The sequence below is a fragment of the Eptatretus burgeri genome, chromosome 2, assembly GCF_056783735.1.
Source record: "Eptatretus burgeri isolate ZD-2024b chromosome 2, Ebu_testis_v1, whole genome shotgun sequence".
Taxonomy (NCBI): Eukaryota; Metazoa; Chordata; class Myxini; order Myxiniformes; family Myxinidae; genus Eptatretus; species Eptatretus burgeri.
In genome coordinates, this window is record NC_140962.1 from 3135757 (window position 1) to 3151656 (window position 15900).

At 42.3% G+C, this 15900-nt stretch overlaps 1 protein-coding gene across 2 annotated transcripts in view; it reads right to left on the bottom strand.

The window, feature by feature from the left end:
- MTREX (Mtr4 exosome RNA helicase) overlaps positions 1 to 15900 on the bottom strand; it is a 208527-nt gene that overhangs the window by 93574 nt on the left and 99053 nt on the right. For both annotated transcript variants that reach the window (XM_085860894.1, XM_085860891.1), the window contains exons 20-22: positions 15447 to 15557; positions 14957 to 15145; positions 7613 to 7776 (exon numbers count right to left, since the gene is read on the bottom strand). In XM_085860894.1, coding sequence (XP_085717020.1) covers positions 7613 to 7776; positions 14957 to 15145; positions 15447 to 15557 — 464 coding nt within the window. The remainder of the gene's footprint in view (positions 1 to 7612; positions 7777 to 14956; positions 15146 to 15446; positions 15558 to 15900) is intronic.

Genomic DNA, 15900 nt, shown 5'->3' on the forward strand with positions numbered 1-15900 from the left:
GCAGCACCAATGCTCTGCACAGAGTGTGGTCCCAATGGATGGATGGATTCCATAGCTTTGGACCAGATAAACAAATATGTTGAAAAGCAAGGGTTCTATGTTTCGGAAAATGTACTGTATACCCTGAGAAACTTGGTCTCTTCAACTCTTAAAATTGAATGGGAATAAATATGGACATTAGCAGTTGTCAAATCAGTACATTAATTTTTTTTACGAAAGACAATATAATATTTGTTTGAGTTAATAGACATTAGACAACCTATTAGCTTTAAACCAATCACATACTTTCAAGAGATTCTCATTTACAACATTAACTGAAGAATCAAAATTTTTGTCAGTAAAAAAACATGTGTCGTTGGCATATAAGAGAAAAGAAAGCAATTCAGGAGATTTGTGAATGTCGTTAAGATACAAAACAAGTCTGAAGATGACAATGGTTGTTCACGAGCAGTATTTGACGATGTAGATTGTTTCAGAAGTGAAGGATGAGACAATGTGATAATTTTTGACCAAGTTATAAAAATGATCAACATGATGTGGTATGGGTGACGGGTTATTAGCTGCAAAATGTCGAAAATATTTCGCACTCCTCGGATAATCCATACTTTGATGATATCAGCGTAAAAACAAACGTGAAGGGGGCGCCACGGGCAAGGTGTTCGAGATAGAGAAAAATGGTTTCAAGACTTTAGGTGGGGAATGACCTCAAGATTATACATAAAAAATATTGTCATCCAAGCTCTCAAAGTTTGGGCGGTCATATGATTATGTCAAAATTCGCAATTTTCTAAGTTTTTGACCTTGTGACGAAAATGAAAAATTACCGCCGTGTGGGGGTGACGGTCATCTCTATAATACTACAAGTTCTCAATGTTCAGTTCAGGTAATCGCAAAACAGTCCAAAACTAACCGTTTAGATTGAAATAGTTCAGAGATACACCAGGATAATACTACTAATGACATAATTAATAAATATGTATCGTTCATTTAGTACCCGGATTAACACAACAGAATCACCAGTAAGTGCAATACATGGTTTTCCGGTCCGTCCACTCTCTGGGGACATTTCACTTCCGGTTGTAGAAAAAAAACGAAAAAAAAAAAATAAAAAAAAATCGGCTTAGCTCTCGGAGATTATGATAATCCTGTATATTATTCTTCACTGATTATAATGCAACTTTCAGAATGAAAATTAGTCAAGTATTTATAGAGATATTGAGGTTTGAAAAATCGTTAGAGTGAGCGAATGCATTAATTATTAATTCCACAGAAGTTTCGTGACACTGCACAAAGTAACATGTCAGGTCTGAAAAAAACATTTTGTATGCCAGATTCATTAATTATTAATTCATTAATTATGGAATGTACTCATTGATATATTAATCAGAAAGCCCGAAGCATGTAGCATAATTTATCACTTATCCCCTCATCCGGGATCCGTGGCCTTGCCCCACAGCCTGCAGCCCTATGTCCGCCGGTGATTATGTTAGATATCGGCACGATCGAAAGGAGCCTGCGAATCATCCCTGCTGATGCACTGAATTGATGCAATCGTTCGGCCAGAATATTCGTTGTCAAGATGTGGCGTGATTAAATCACCAATACAGTCACTCGAATTTATACCGCCGACATACTTCTTAACAATCACCTTCGCCCCAGCAACCACAGTCAATCTGAACCACGCTGGCCACTGCTCAGACGCCATGACCGGACTACTGCACAGTTCTACTACGCAGTTTGGTTAAAGATGACCCGGCATTTTGGCGTGCGCGCACGAAATAATATTTTGAAAATAAATGCCGACGTTTACATTTCGGGTTTTGAAACTTTTGCACCTTCGGTGGAAAATGTATAAATATAAAAGGCTAAAAATGTGTTTCATATTTATATTTCATTTCTCCTTCCTTCTTTCTTTGCGAATCGCATTGACATTTTTGGCCATCTTCCAGATCACGTGACGACCAAACAGAAAGGAAATTCAAAAATCTGTCCGGTTAGATACAAGATAATATTTTTTACTATCATAAGCAATGAACAGTTGCCGAATATCTTGTAGAATGGCAGACAAGATAGGTTTTGAAAATGGCGATTTTTATAACTTACGTGACCGTGACCTCGTCCCTGACCTTGAACCCGGACAAAAGTTATATCGTTGTGCAACACTCATTGACCTTTACCCACATACTAAGTTTCATCAAGATCGGAAAAAAAAAATTGTTGACGGATGTACGGACAGACGTTTGGTCCGGCTTTATTCGGTCATCTCGGTAGAGATGACCTAAAAATCGGACAACGACAAGTTTTACATAATTCATTTTGCTATTCAAATACCGAAGAACCCATTCCATTCAATCAATTCCCGAGGAGAGATAGATTTTTAATCTGACTACCCCCTAAAAATGGCTATTTTGGGGGCGTGGCTCCGCCCACAATGGGCGTAGCATGCCCTCATCCAGGAAAACACAACTAGACATTGATATCGAACACATAACCAAGTTTCATCAAGATCGGATCAAAGTCCACGGAGTCACGCTCTGGACAGACAGACACACAGACATAACGAATGTAGTGGTCACTCTGGCTGGCACTCGTGAACCAAAAAGGGGGATGGCAATAATACATAAACAACTATATTCAGATCATGTACGAGTGGAGGTCAACATCTCTGCTCATTCTCAAAGAACAGCCTCAGCACCAGAAAATCTGGCAGTTCCCTCAGGTAAACTGGTAGGGACTTTCAAGCAGCCATCAGACTTCAGGACTGGTCTCATATATCTACAACCCCTAATATTCATTCAGCCTGGGAATTCTTCCACAGAAACTCTCTGTCTCTCATGCACAGATTAATCCCATATCATCTTCGGTTATCTTACCCATCATCCCGCCCTTGGTACTCTGAATCCTGTGTTGACGCAGTTGCATTAAAACAACTTGCGCCCCCCCCCCCCAGAAGGCGAATCCAACCAAAGGCAACCTCAGATCATTCCAGAAAGCCCATACGAAGTGTGCTTACCCTCAGGAGAGCCAGAAAACATCTGTCCTTTTGTCTCAAGTCTCTGTCTCAAGAATGAACTTTCAATCTCGTCTCCCTCCTCCAAAACCTGGTGGCACCTTGCCAAATCTGTCTCTGGTGAATGCCCCCCTTCCATCTCTTCCCTCACTTCAAATGGCACCACAGCAGACTCTGCACATGAGAAGGCTGAATGCCTCAATTCTGTGTTTGCTTCAAAATTTTGTGTTCCGAACCCTCTCTCTCTTTGTACCCACCTTTCCCAGTTGTACTCAACTGCTCCTGAATTCTGTCTTTTGCACCCGAGAAGGAGGAAAAGTTTCTGGCAAACCTCAACTCTTACTCTGTAACTGTACCAGACGGCATGAACTCACAGGTCCTAAAACTTGCTGTGCTGCTCTTGCACTTCCTCTCTCTGCACTTCTCACCCTGTCATTTACCATAGGTCATCTGCCATCTGCTTGGAAATCATCTAACAGCAATGCATTACATAACATAGCTACAAAAACCAATCCCATCAACTACAGTCCAATTAGCTTACTTCCAATCATCAGCAAGGTCGTGGAATCCACCTTTGTAGTTGACATTAAATCATTCCTTCTCTCAAACAATCTCATCTCAGATCACCAATTTGGTTTCAGACCAGGTCACTCCACCTTGGACATGATGGTTCAACAATCCAAACAATGGATGGAGACACTAAATGTCAGACATGAGATGAGGGCAGTCTCTCTGGACATATCACGAACTTTCCATACAGTCTGGCATCCTGCCTTACTCTCCAAACTTTATACCGATGGCATCAACGGCCAAATCTGCGTTTTGGTTACTGATGTATTCACTCTCGCATCCAATGTGTGGCTCTTAATGGGATCTCCTAATCACCTCTCCTTGTCAAGGCTGGAGTGTCCCAAAGCAATGTTCTGGGCCCAGTCCTCTTCCTGATCTTCAGAAATGATCTCTCTGATTAGAAATTCCCCTTTACGTATTTGCTGATTACTTCACCCTCTGTCATGACCTCCCTCATCCTTCACATAGGCAGGCTGCAGCCTCCTCCCTCTCTTCAGACCTTGACAAAATCACAAGCTGGTCAAATACTTGGAATATGTCTTTCAAAGCCAACAAATATCACACTCTTGCTGCCCATCTCACGATCTGGCAACCACCTCTCCCCCCACCACACTCACCCCCCCCCCCCAACAACACCTACTTTCTTAACAATCTTCTTGAGGAAGTTCAGCGATTCAAACTCTTGGGTCTCACCATCAGACATGACCTCTCTTGGGCAATCCACATTTCGAAGTTGGCCTCCAAAGCCAGCTGCCAACAGGGATCCTCCATTGCACAAAGTCCTTTCTTGGCACACCTGAACTCCTATCCAGACAAGGCTTTCATCCACAGCTTGATGGAGTGCTGCTCTTTCCTCTGAGTTGGATCCCCTGTCTCACATCTTGCTCAGCTTGATGCTGTGGAAACCAAGGCCTTCAAGATCATTGGAATCTCCCATGCTGAGGCTGTGTCTCTGGGCCTATCACTTTCCCATTTCTCCCCACACCCATCCATCCATCCATTGGGACCATACTCTGTACAGAGTGTCAGTGCTGCCACAGCAGTCTCCTGGGCTATTGGGCACAATGCTGGATGGGTCACCACGCCGACACAGGATACTCGAATGGCTCAATCATCCCAGCAAGCAGGTACTCATTTTTCTGATCTCGGAAGGATGACAGGTTGTCAACCCATCCATCCATCCATCCATGGGGACCATACTCTGTACAGAGCATTGGTGCTACTAAAGCAGTCTCCTGGGTGCTTGTCCAAGTCTGCCTCCATCTTGGCCTTCAAATCTGCTGTTGGTGCTTCCCCCCTCTCTTTACTGTTCATTTGTCCTGATTCATTCAGTGCACTAGTACTAGCTCTTTCATGCATGAGCCTCGACTACGTGTTAAAACCCCCCCCCCCCAAAAAACAAACAAGTTGGAGGTACAAAGTATACCACCCCCATACCAAATAAATAAAAAACAAACCCTCCAGCATGCAGCATTGCCGGGATGCCTTCAGTGTCTGGCGATGCCGCCGGGCAGCACATGGAGACGGATTTGGGAGGGAGCGGTGCACAATAATTGATCGATTCATTGATTAATTGCATAATTAAAAGAAATATTAATTGCAAAATAATCGATTTCTCAATCAATTGCCTAATGGCACACCAAAACCACCGTTTCATCCGAATCTGTAAGGTTTTGAAAATTAATTCATCGAAAAATGAATAATTCATCGATTAATTGATGATCAATAAATTAAAAATATAGCCAAATCACTTGTTCACTGTCGTGTCCAAATATCACCTTCCTAGCTCAAAAGGAGCTCGAGATATTGCACAGATGAGAAAGAAAATAAATAAGTAATTAATAACTCGATAATAATTAAGTTACTAATCAAATAATTGATTAATGACAAAAATAAAAATATATCATTTTCGCCAAACCACATCTTCACTTTTGACTCGAAATTTCAGCTTCCTAGCTCAAAGGATGGTTGAGATATCGCCCGGACAAACAAACAAACAAGAAAACAAACAAACAAGAAAACAAACAAACAAGAAAACAAACAGAGAAAAAAAACTGAGTACTCCCTTCCTTCAGTGCCCGGCGATAACGTCATGCATCGCCTGGATATGGAATTGGGAAGGAGCGGTGCACACAACAATATAAACTCCATAACTGCGATAACAAACTGATTGCCAAGGGTAAGTCATCCCTGACCGCGGGAGGCTTACCCTTGGGAATTACTTTCAACTCACACTTGGCCCGTGAACCAATGATGGCAATCGATATTTTAGACCACCATATCACCTTGACCTTCAACATTTAGGGATAGAGTAAAATTAAGAAAATGTGTCCCCATCTGCAATCTATCCATAAAATTCAACATCATGAAAATCAGAGGAAAATGATTCAAGTTATCTAGAGATGGAAATTTCGTTCTGATAGGACGACAAACCTGAGTCGAGTATTAGTCCTTGTCTAAATAAAATATTTTGGGTAAATACAAAATTAGGTCAAGGACAAAGAAAATTATGTCAAACCAGCCGACTGTATATTCACATTATTGATGTTGTTGTTGTTCGTCTTTCGGCTGCTCCCGTTCGGGGCCGCCACAGCGGATCATCCGTTATGATCCGCATACCGATTTGGCATAGGTTTTACGCTGGATGCCCTTCCTGACGCAACCCTGGTCACCTCTTACGATACAGGGATAAGGATTGGGTTTCGCCATGATTCCGGGCTGCCCTACACCCTCTCATAGCACGGCCCAACGCAGAGCTCCCGTCCTCAAGCGATCCTCCAACCGAAGCCTCCGAGTAGCCGGATTACAGGCGCACGCCACTACGCCCGGTCGTATATTTACATTATTGATGCGAAATTTAATTCCGAAAGTCCCATCCGGCTCCGAGATAGAGTTTGGAAAATTGGAAAGTTGAGAGTGGATGAGGACAAAAAAGCTGTTTGTTTTATTTTCTAAGTGGTAGTTTAGTGCTCAGAGGGATCGAAGAAACTCTGAGGTACTATTAAATATTTAGGGGTGCCAATTGTAGAACAAACCCATATGCTCCAGGGAGAGGCTTAAAAAATAAGGGGAGGTGCATGCTGCTTCCTTGCTTGAGGCTCAGCATTTAAAAGGATAGAGCATGGACAAAATAACGCTGTGAAAACAATGGCAAACCACCCAGTATAATCCTTGCCAAGAAACTACTTTGGCAGAACCAATGCTCTGTAAAGAGTATGGCACATCAAAAAAAATCTGCTACCACTACTTTTGTAGGAAGACCAATCGTGCCCTTTTCATTCAATAAATCCATATATTTTGTTATATCGTGTGTGCCTGCTCCATCCTCTGCCGACCCATGCTTCTCTTGTTTCGGGATAATTGGGCATCCTTAGAGATCATCAAACTAGTTAAGGGTAAATTAGAATTATCCCTCGCTTCAATGAGCATGACGTACTAGGTGTCACGACAGTAGAGACATGTGGCCCCATACGCTCGGGGCTGAGGGTCCTCCAACTTTATCACCTCAAAACTGGCATCAAGCTGGCCATTCATGGGAGTCATACCTGCCGACGTGGACATTTGTCTCTCGTGCAGCAGTGCTGTCGAGTGGGCCAGGTGTTCGCATGACAATATATAAATAATATAAATGAAATCAGACACTTGTGAGACAATTGAGTTCATTATAAATCCTTCCTCAACACCTCACACAGTCGAGCACCCTTCCCGCACACCCCTGAGCAATGATGCAGAGCTGCATGATGGCTGTGCAGGGTAGGGCAATCATGCATGCTTGCAAAATTCATATTGGTGCTCATAGCAGAGGATCCCGGTTAAAACAAATAAATAAATAAATAACTAATTTTTTTCAAAAGACGACAATTCATGATGATGGGAAAATGCTGCAGAATGCGATAAACAAAACATAGCTCGCACATAATAACTGTGGATCATAAATTTGTTGCTCGTACATCTCATGAAGAAATACAAAAGGCTATAACGAAAGTAATTCACAATTTTTGTGTTCTGCAGATTTCAAATTGCAGATAGTACCTGCTGATTTCACAAGCGACACGACCCTTTAGTTCAATGACGTCACTGGACGTGGCATAACCGAGGCGCCGGAGAACGCGCTTGCGGCACTTGAGCTCATCCATCTGAAGTATGGTGAACGCATGACGCAGCTGCTTCCGCAAAGTCTTCACATTCAGTACGAGCTGCAGCAAAAGCAGCAACCAATTAGAATAAGAAAGGGAGAAGAAAGTTAAAAAGGAAACAAGTAAGCACTTGCTAAATATCATGAATGCAAAATTAAATGTCAGCCAAATAATTTATTGATGTGATACTCCACAACATGATAGTTTGTCTGCACAGCCTGCACAAGTAGGTGACATCAAAATAATGATGAGACACTTTGTGATTAGACGGCTGTGGACACCCAAGCAAGCATGAACACAAACCGTTCCTGCTGGGGGGAGACATACCAAAAGCACATATTCAATCCAAAAAAAACCAAGTCATGACATGAATAAATAAGAATAATACTAACTCAACATAATTCAATGTCACGACATCAACCCATATGCCACTGCCCACATAAAGTCTTTGCTTCCTCAAACATTGACCCAAAACCTCTCTGACTCTGGAAAATCCTCTTTATCTCTTTGCTGATGACTCCACCCTCTACCGTACAATCTGCCATTCCTCACAATGGCAAGCAGGAGCTTCTTCACTCTCTGCAGATATAGATAAAATAACAAACTGGTCCAACACGTGGAACATGTCTTTCAATCCTGACAAATATCACATTCTCACTCAGGGTTCCCACTTATTTTTAGATGTCTTTTTCAAGGACTTTTAAGGACTTTTAAGGGCTAAAATAACCCCTTTTTAAAGACCACATCCTACAAATTCCAGGGGTAAATTGAGGTGAGTCACCGAGAAATTAACAAAGATAAGAAGTTTACAAAAAAAAATCTATTTTAATAATGAACATACAGAACACAGCAGGAGCTTATTCAGTCAACAAGGCACAACGCGCCACACAGCCAATTGGCAAATTCACTTCACAGTTACTGTAGAATCAGCCAGGAGCAGTCACAAGTTTCCAGATGGAAGCACTCTCAATGTTAATGTGTTGTTATGTTAAAATGTTATTGTAGGTGCTGCCACCTGCAAAGTTGCAGCAGCTCCTGACTGCTTCTGCACTACAGAACAGTACATTTTGTAAGCTCCATGTCATTGTAATATCCAATTAGGATATTAGGCAAGGCAAGGATTTAGCCTTCTCCTCAATTTCTCTTTCTAGAACTTTGAGTTTCCCCCGTTTTTGCTTGGCAGAGTGCCTGAGAGCATTTGATTTTACCAGAAGACTGTGACTAGTTTTGCCACCTTTTGCCTCAGCCTCGTCTGCATATTTTTCTGACATTGTGGTCAGACCTTCTATGTCAGTTTCCAACACCTTCTTTCTCTTTTTCAAACCATCCACTTCATCTTCAACCATTTTTCGTTTTCTTTGGATGGCTTCTTGCCCTTTCTTTCTTTTCTCTTCTTCAAGATATTGATGGTATTTATGTCGAGAACTGGAGGCTGAGGATGGCAGTTCCTTTGTGATTTCAACTTTGAGCATTCCACCTACCAGTAAAAATAATCAATGATCTGCCTCAGTGGCACAAGCATGCCTTCACCCAGGTTGTCCTTCTCTATCTGTCTGTTGAGGGAAAAACCCCTCTCAACAGACGCCTGACCATGGGAAACTAGCAACACTTTACGAACTAGCCCCACAACTTCTCAAACTTCTTGTTTTCTCCCACACATTCATAGAGTAACACATCTACCCTGTCATCTTCAACCTTGAAGTCCTTGAACCTAGACTTCAGTTCACACCCTGCTACATCCTGCAGTAATTCTTTGTAACTCGCAACCAACATATCTACATTATCACCATCAACTCTGTTCAGTCACCAAATTTTCCAACAGGCATTTGAATTTGGACTTTGAGTGTTCTTGATCAGTCACCATCAACCTGGGATCCAGAGAAGCCATATTTCTGGCTAAACTATACTTAAGAGGAGACCTTTCAAAGATTTTGTTGACACATTTCCCCACAAATAGCCTACATTCTTCTTTGAACTGAAACACCTGACGTTCACTGATGGCCTTGGTTCTCAGGAGGGACTTCAGTTCACTTTCAGCCTTGAAACCAACTTCAACCTTTTTGTTTTCTACCCTTTCAAGAACCAGCTTTAACAAGTCATATGCAGTAGAAGCATTTTGTAACGCAACTGGCTTAACACACCTCTCTAACAAATTTCTGACAAGTCTCTCAATATCATGAACAAGAAAGGGACCCATTGGCTTGTCTGTTTGTTACAAGGCTAAAAATGGTTCAACTGCACTGGCTACTGACCTGAAAAAAGACAGTTTTGCAACAGATAGCTTATCATTCATTGCACCATGCAGAGTTTTGTAAGAGTTGCTGGTTGGTTTCGGCTTCTTCTTGCTTTCACATGCCTCAACAAATAACTTCAGGTGAGGCCACAATAGAATAACTCTGCTGCAGACAGGACCATTGTCAACCCACCTGTGCTTACAAAATTTCAATGGGAAGTCTTTACACCCAGTTACATCAGTAAAATCATCGCGCCTGGCAGAGGTATCTTTAAACAGGTTGTATGGACTGGAGAGAATATCACCAAGATCCCAACCAGTCTCACGAGCACCGGTCTGGAACGCCCCATGAATGACATGGAGGCCACAGCTCCCAATATTCATCAGGCCCATATCACACTCATCCTTAATTTCTTTCCCCAATTTGTCATAAAAAGACCAATTTACTGAAGGGCCATCCATAGATACCTGCAACAAACCACTTCGACGTAGATTAGAAGTTGATGCATTGAAGTGTTCCAATAAATCAGTTGCAGCAGCATGACCAATGAATTGTGATGTTAGGTATCTAGTGTGGACTTGGTCATGGTGCCAAAGTCTGACATGAATGTCTAATTGTTTATTTTTAGTCTTTGTGTTCATGCTTTCATTGAACAGCAAAACATATTCACTGTCTTTATTTATGCGACTCTTTAGAAGAGAAGAGAAGTGATGAGCAAGCCCGAATTGGCAGAGATATCTACATTTTGTTTCACCGCAGGCAAATGTTTCGGCAACAGGATGCCCTTGAAACATCCTTTTAAATAAATCAGAAGTTCCCTCACACGAACGAAAGGAATGATGCAACTTGACACATTTCATTGCCCACAACACTTCTGCTATTAGAGTCTGTGTTCCACCATGTCCAGGACTAGAAGAAGCTGGCACTCAAACAAGATGAGCAGCAGCCTGAGGGGCAGCAGTCTGAGGAGCAGGGGCAGTACGTGCTGGATTTGCATTTGAGGTTGTCGCAGCTCCCGTATTAAAATAATCTCCCATTCCACCCAAAGTTGAACCTACAGACCTCATAGCTGAAAAATAGAAAAGTACCAGGTATGTATTTACATTGTAATCAAATACATACCAGATACCATGTATACTGCGAGACAATTTGGTCAATCACTCAATGCCCAAAAGATCGTTGATCATATATCAGAATACGCAAACACAGTTTCACTCACCTTTACCATGGACGGTTTGTCCTTTACCATGGACGGTGATGGCAGAAACTCCCAAGCTTTTCACAGAGAAAGATTTGCGGCACACACGACAACGAGCAGAAGATCGACATCCGGGATCTTTCTCCATCCATCCTTTGAATTCCGGTTTATCAAGCCAGGTAGCTTGGAAATAGCATCGTCCAGGCATCCTTTGATGTATCGTGCATATAAATTTGGATCAACAAATTCTATAAATGCCGATGATAATGGATATAATAGGCGTATTGTTAAGCTCTTTTATCATGATGACGGCGATCACAATGGCGGCCGAAGTTTGCCGAGATGACCCGAATGCAGACACGTGACCACTTCGGCAGCCACGTAAAAACAAAGCCACATGCTCTGGCATGAGGGCGGGTGGGAATGAAATGCGACCATGCCACTTAACCGGTAAACAGTTTGTTTCACGTTACTAAAGGCCCAGTCACACCTTAATGTTTTAGCCAGCTTATGCCGATTTTTGGAAAATTTGTCTAAAACGCTGGTACACGTCGAATACGTTATGGGTAAGTTTTGATAACATTGAGAGCATGCTGAAAAACACTGCCATACGTCGTTGTACGCTGGCTTTAAACGTTGTACTTTTCGGTTGTCGTCAAATTTTCCATGCTTGAAATTTTAAGACTTCTGCCAGCGTATGACTCAAACGTTCCGCATAACGCTGGCCATAAGTTGTAGCCACGTTACGCGATCGTTGACACACGTCGACACACGTTACTTGTAAGTTACTCATAAGTCGAAACACGTCGAGGTAATGTTTAGCGTACCCGAAACTTATTTCTAACCTATGAGTAACGTGTTGTACTCACGTTACGCGATCGGTGACACACAGACACACGTTACTTGTAAGGTGCTCATAAGTCGAAACACATCAAGGTAATGGTTAGCGTCAGTGTTCCAGACTCCCTGGTTTTTTTTTTTTGGTTTTTTTTCTTCCTTCCTTCGGTATGATGGTGATTTTGACACTTCAATTTCTAGTGCGGTTATAATATAATATAATTAATAGGCTGCCGCTCAACGATTTAAATCATAACCGCACTGTGCACTGTACACTGAACACCGTCATACCGAAGGAAAAAAAAAAAATGGGAGCCTGGAACACTGACGCAAAGCATTACCTTGACGTGTTTCGACTTATGAGTACCTTTCAAGTAACGTGTGTCGATGTGTGTCAACGATCGCATATCGTGCGTACACCTTATTCCCATCGCATGCGGAGCGTGTGTCATAGGGCAAGTACGTCGTAAAATTTTCAACATGTTCAAAATTACAAGACGTACTCCACTTACTACGACGTATGATAGCGTACTTTAGCGTTCTATTCACACATACCAAACTTACCCATACCGTATTCGACGTGCGCCAGCGTTTTTCAGAGGTTGGCATACGCTGGCAAGATCGCCAAGGTGTGACTGCGATGTTGACACTTCCATTTCTGCGGCGGTTATAATTTGAATCGTTGTGCGGCAGCCTTTTCATAACCTACGCCACGTCATCGTCGGCGATACGTGCAGCGCACTATGCATAAGTTAGACTATCGTTGGGCATAGGTTGTGAACGCCGACAACAGGTTCAGCATTCGTTGGTATAAGTTATCTATAACACAACGAAACGTTCTGTGTCCGTTACTAATACGTTATACATAAGACCAAGTCGTTATGAATACGTCCGAATCTTTAAAAAAAAAAACATCAAAAGTTCAACGTAAGCCAGCGTTTTACATACATTTTAATACATTGCCATTGCTGGCTAAAACGTCAAGGTGTGACTGGGCCTTTAGTTCACGTTACTATTTAAAGATTATTCCATTTATCGTATTGTATTTTCGTAAATACATTATTTATTTCGGAAATACACGATATATCGTAAATACATTATGACGGGTTTCGCTATTGGCTTAATCAAGGCACGTGACGAAACATCGGAAGTTGTTTTTTTTATTTTTATTTTTATTTTTTAGCCGACAAAACCTTTCGGACGCTGCTCGTGGACACATTTGTCCTTGTTTAGTATACTAGTGCGAGGAAAATGAAACACCCTTCACCAAATAACAGGAAAATCTGATTTTTATTGACTTTTATTGTATTTTGAACATTTTCCTGAAATTTAAGGACATTTAAGTTCTTAAATTGTATAACTCAGAAATGTTGGACTTTTATGGGTTTTAAGGACCCGTACGAACCGTGTCACTATGTCTCTCCGAAAGGACCGTTTGGAACTCCCCCCCCCCATATAATTTCTCAACAATCCTCTGGAAGAAGTCCATACTTTCAAGCTTCTGGGTCTCACTATCTGCCATGATCTTTCCTGGGAAAGCCACATTTCCAGGCTGGCCACCAAAGTCAGTCGCCGACTGGGAATCCACCATCGTGTAAAGTCCTTCCTTGGCCCACCTGAGCTCCTGACCACATACAAAGCTTTCGTCCGCAACATGATGGGGTGCTGCTCCCCCCTGGGCTGGTGCTCCCGCCTTTCTCGGCTTCATGCTGTGGAAACCAAGGCATTTAGGATCATTGGCATCTCCTGTGATGAGGCTGAATCTTTGGGCCTCTCACTCTCACCGCAGGCAAGTCGGTGATCTTTCTGTCTTCCACCATCTCCTCTCCGGTCTCCCCCCCCCCCCCGCTCTATCTGCGATATGTCCCCCCACCCCATATTTCTGCAGGGCGCTTAAGGTCCGCCAGGAACCCCCTTCTGGTAAAATTACCACAATCACGAATCACTGCTCACCTTCACTCTTTCATTCCTCATTTTTCCCACCTTTGGCATAAACTCCCTCACTCTGTTCAATCCAATTCTTCCCTTCAGGTCTTCAAAACAGCCGTTCATCACCACCACCTCTTATCGTCTCTCATCCAAAACCTCGATCTTTTCTACCCATGTTAATCCACCCCAAACCCACCTCCTTCAAATTCCTTGCTTTCCTTCCTGAAAGTCCCTGTAGTGTCCATCTTGTAAACCCCGTGTTCCCTGCCCCATCCCTCTTCCTTCCATAGATCTGCTAATGTCTCTGTCTGTTCCCCACTGTTTTGTCCTTCCCTCTCCCACCACTCTTGTCTATATATCATGCACATACATATATCCACCCACACACACACACACACACACACACACACACACACACACACACACACACACACACACACACACACACACACACACACACACACACACACACACACACACACACACACACACACACACACACACACACACACACACACACACACACACACGGTTCAATGGAAAAAGGAGGATTGGTTCCCAGCCATTTGTGTCCTGTGAATGGTGAAGCCGCTAATGTTGATATTGCAAATTATTTCAATTGGTAAAAGGGGGAAAGGTTCCTGGCAGTAACTGTTTCATGAAAAATGCCGGGAATGGCGAATCAGTGAATGTCGAAGCAGGTCGGATTTTGTAAACCGTGAAGAGGCGGGGTCCATGAATAGCAAATCCGCAAATAGTGGGGTCCGATAGTACATACAATCATTTTTCACCACTATTTATTCTTTGAATTCATCAAATAATTTTGTTTTGCTTAAAAAAAAATATCCAACTCAAGTTAAGCTGAATTTGCATTATGCTGAAGAGATCACAAAACATATCTATTCAGCGAAACATGAACCTACTGTATAAGCTATCAAATATGGACCTATTTGAAAACAAGTTTCCAATGAATGAAATCAACAGGATGTTGATTGAGGTATGCTAACCGCCGTGAGATTTTTCAGATTGTAAAGGATCATACCTGAGCCTTTCGTTGGCAGAGCTGAAGCTTCTCATTTCGTGCTGGGTCTCCATGTAGCGGATGTGCATACATGCGCCTCTCGAATGCCTCCACTTTCTGCACCAAGTGCTTAAGGCGTTCATCTTTGATCCCCATGTCCTCAACAGGGTCGAGGAGGGGCAACCCATCTGGAAACCGCCTCTCCACCTCCTGCATCGTGAAAATTGGGAAAATATCAACAAAACTCCAACTGCTGTGAAACACGATGGCAAAGAGCGGAAACATTAAAAACTGCGTCTCGTTATTTTATTTGGAATTTCTCATTTTTTTTTTTCGATTAAAACTACTTTAGAGGAAACTGATAGAAAATAATGACTTCTAAAACTGATAAAAATCATGACTCACGAAACTGAGTGGCAGACAAATACCCACAATACCTACAGTGTGGGGTAAAGACAAAACATATTGGGCATGGGCAACAATGACGATTATTCACACAGTAACATTGTACCCGAATGGATTTTTGTAGGCCTTGTCGTGCCTCCAAAGGACGAATATCCTTGGGGAGATACAACCGAACACTGCTGAGAGCCGTCAAGAGGTTAAGCGCAACAGGAACCACCTAAAAACAATGCACAGAACATAAAGCTAATGTGATGTTGAGCATTCTTATTATTGTAGTTATTTAATCATCTTACAGTGTCATAGCTGATGATAAAAAAAAGAAAAAAACAAAAAAAAAGGTGGGCATTAGAAAACATCATCACATGTGATAAGATGAGTGAGTACAATAACAAAGAACTTCCCCCAAGTTCAGTGGTGATGTTCATCCAAAATCAAATCGAGTTGTGTCATATTATTTGGTTACGTGTGTGTGTTTCATTTGTATTACAGCTCAACCTCCTTTTGTATTACAGCTTAGACCAGTGGCCCCCAACCTTTTGATCCCACAGGTCGCATTCACT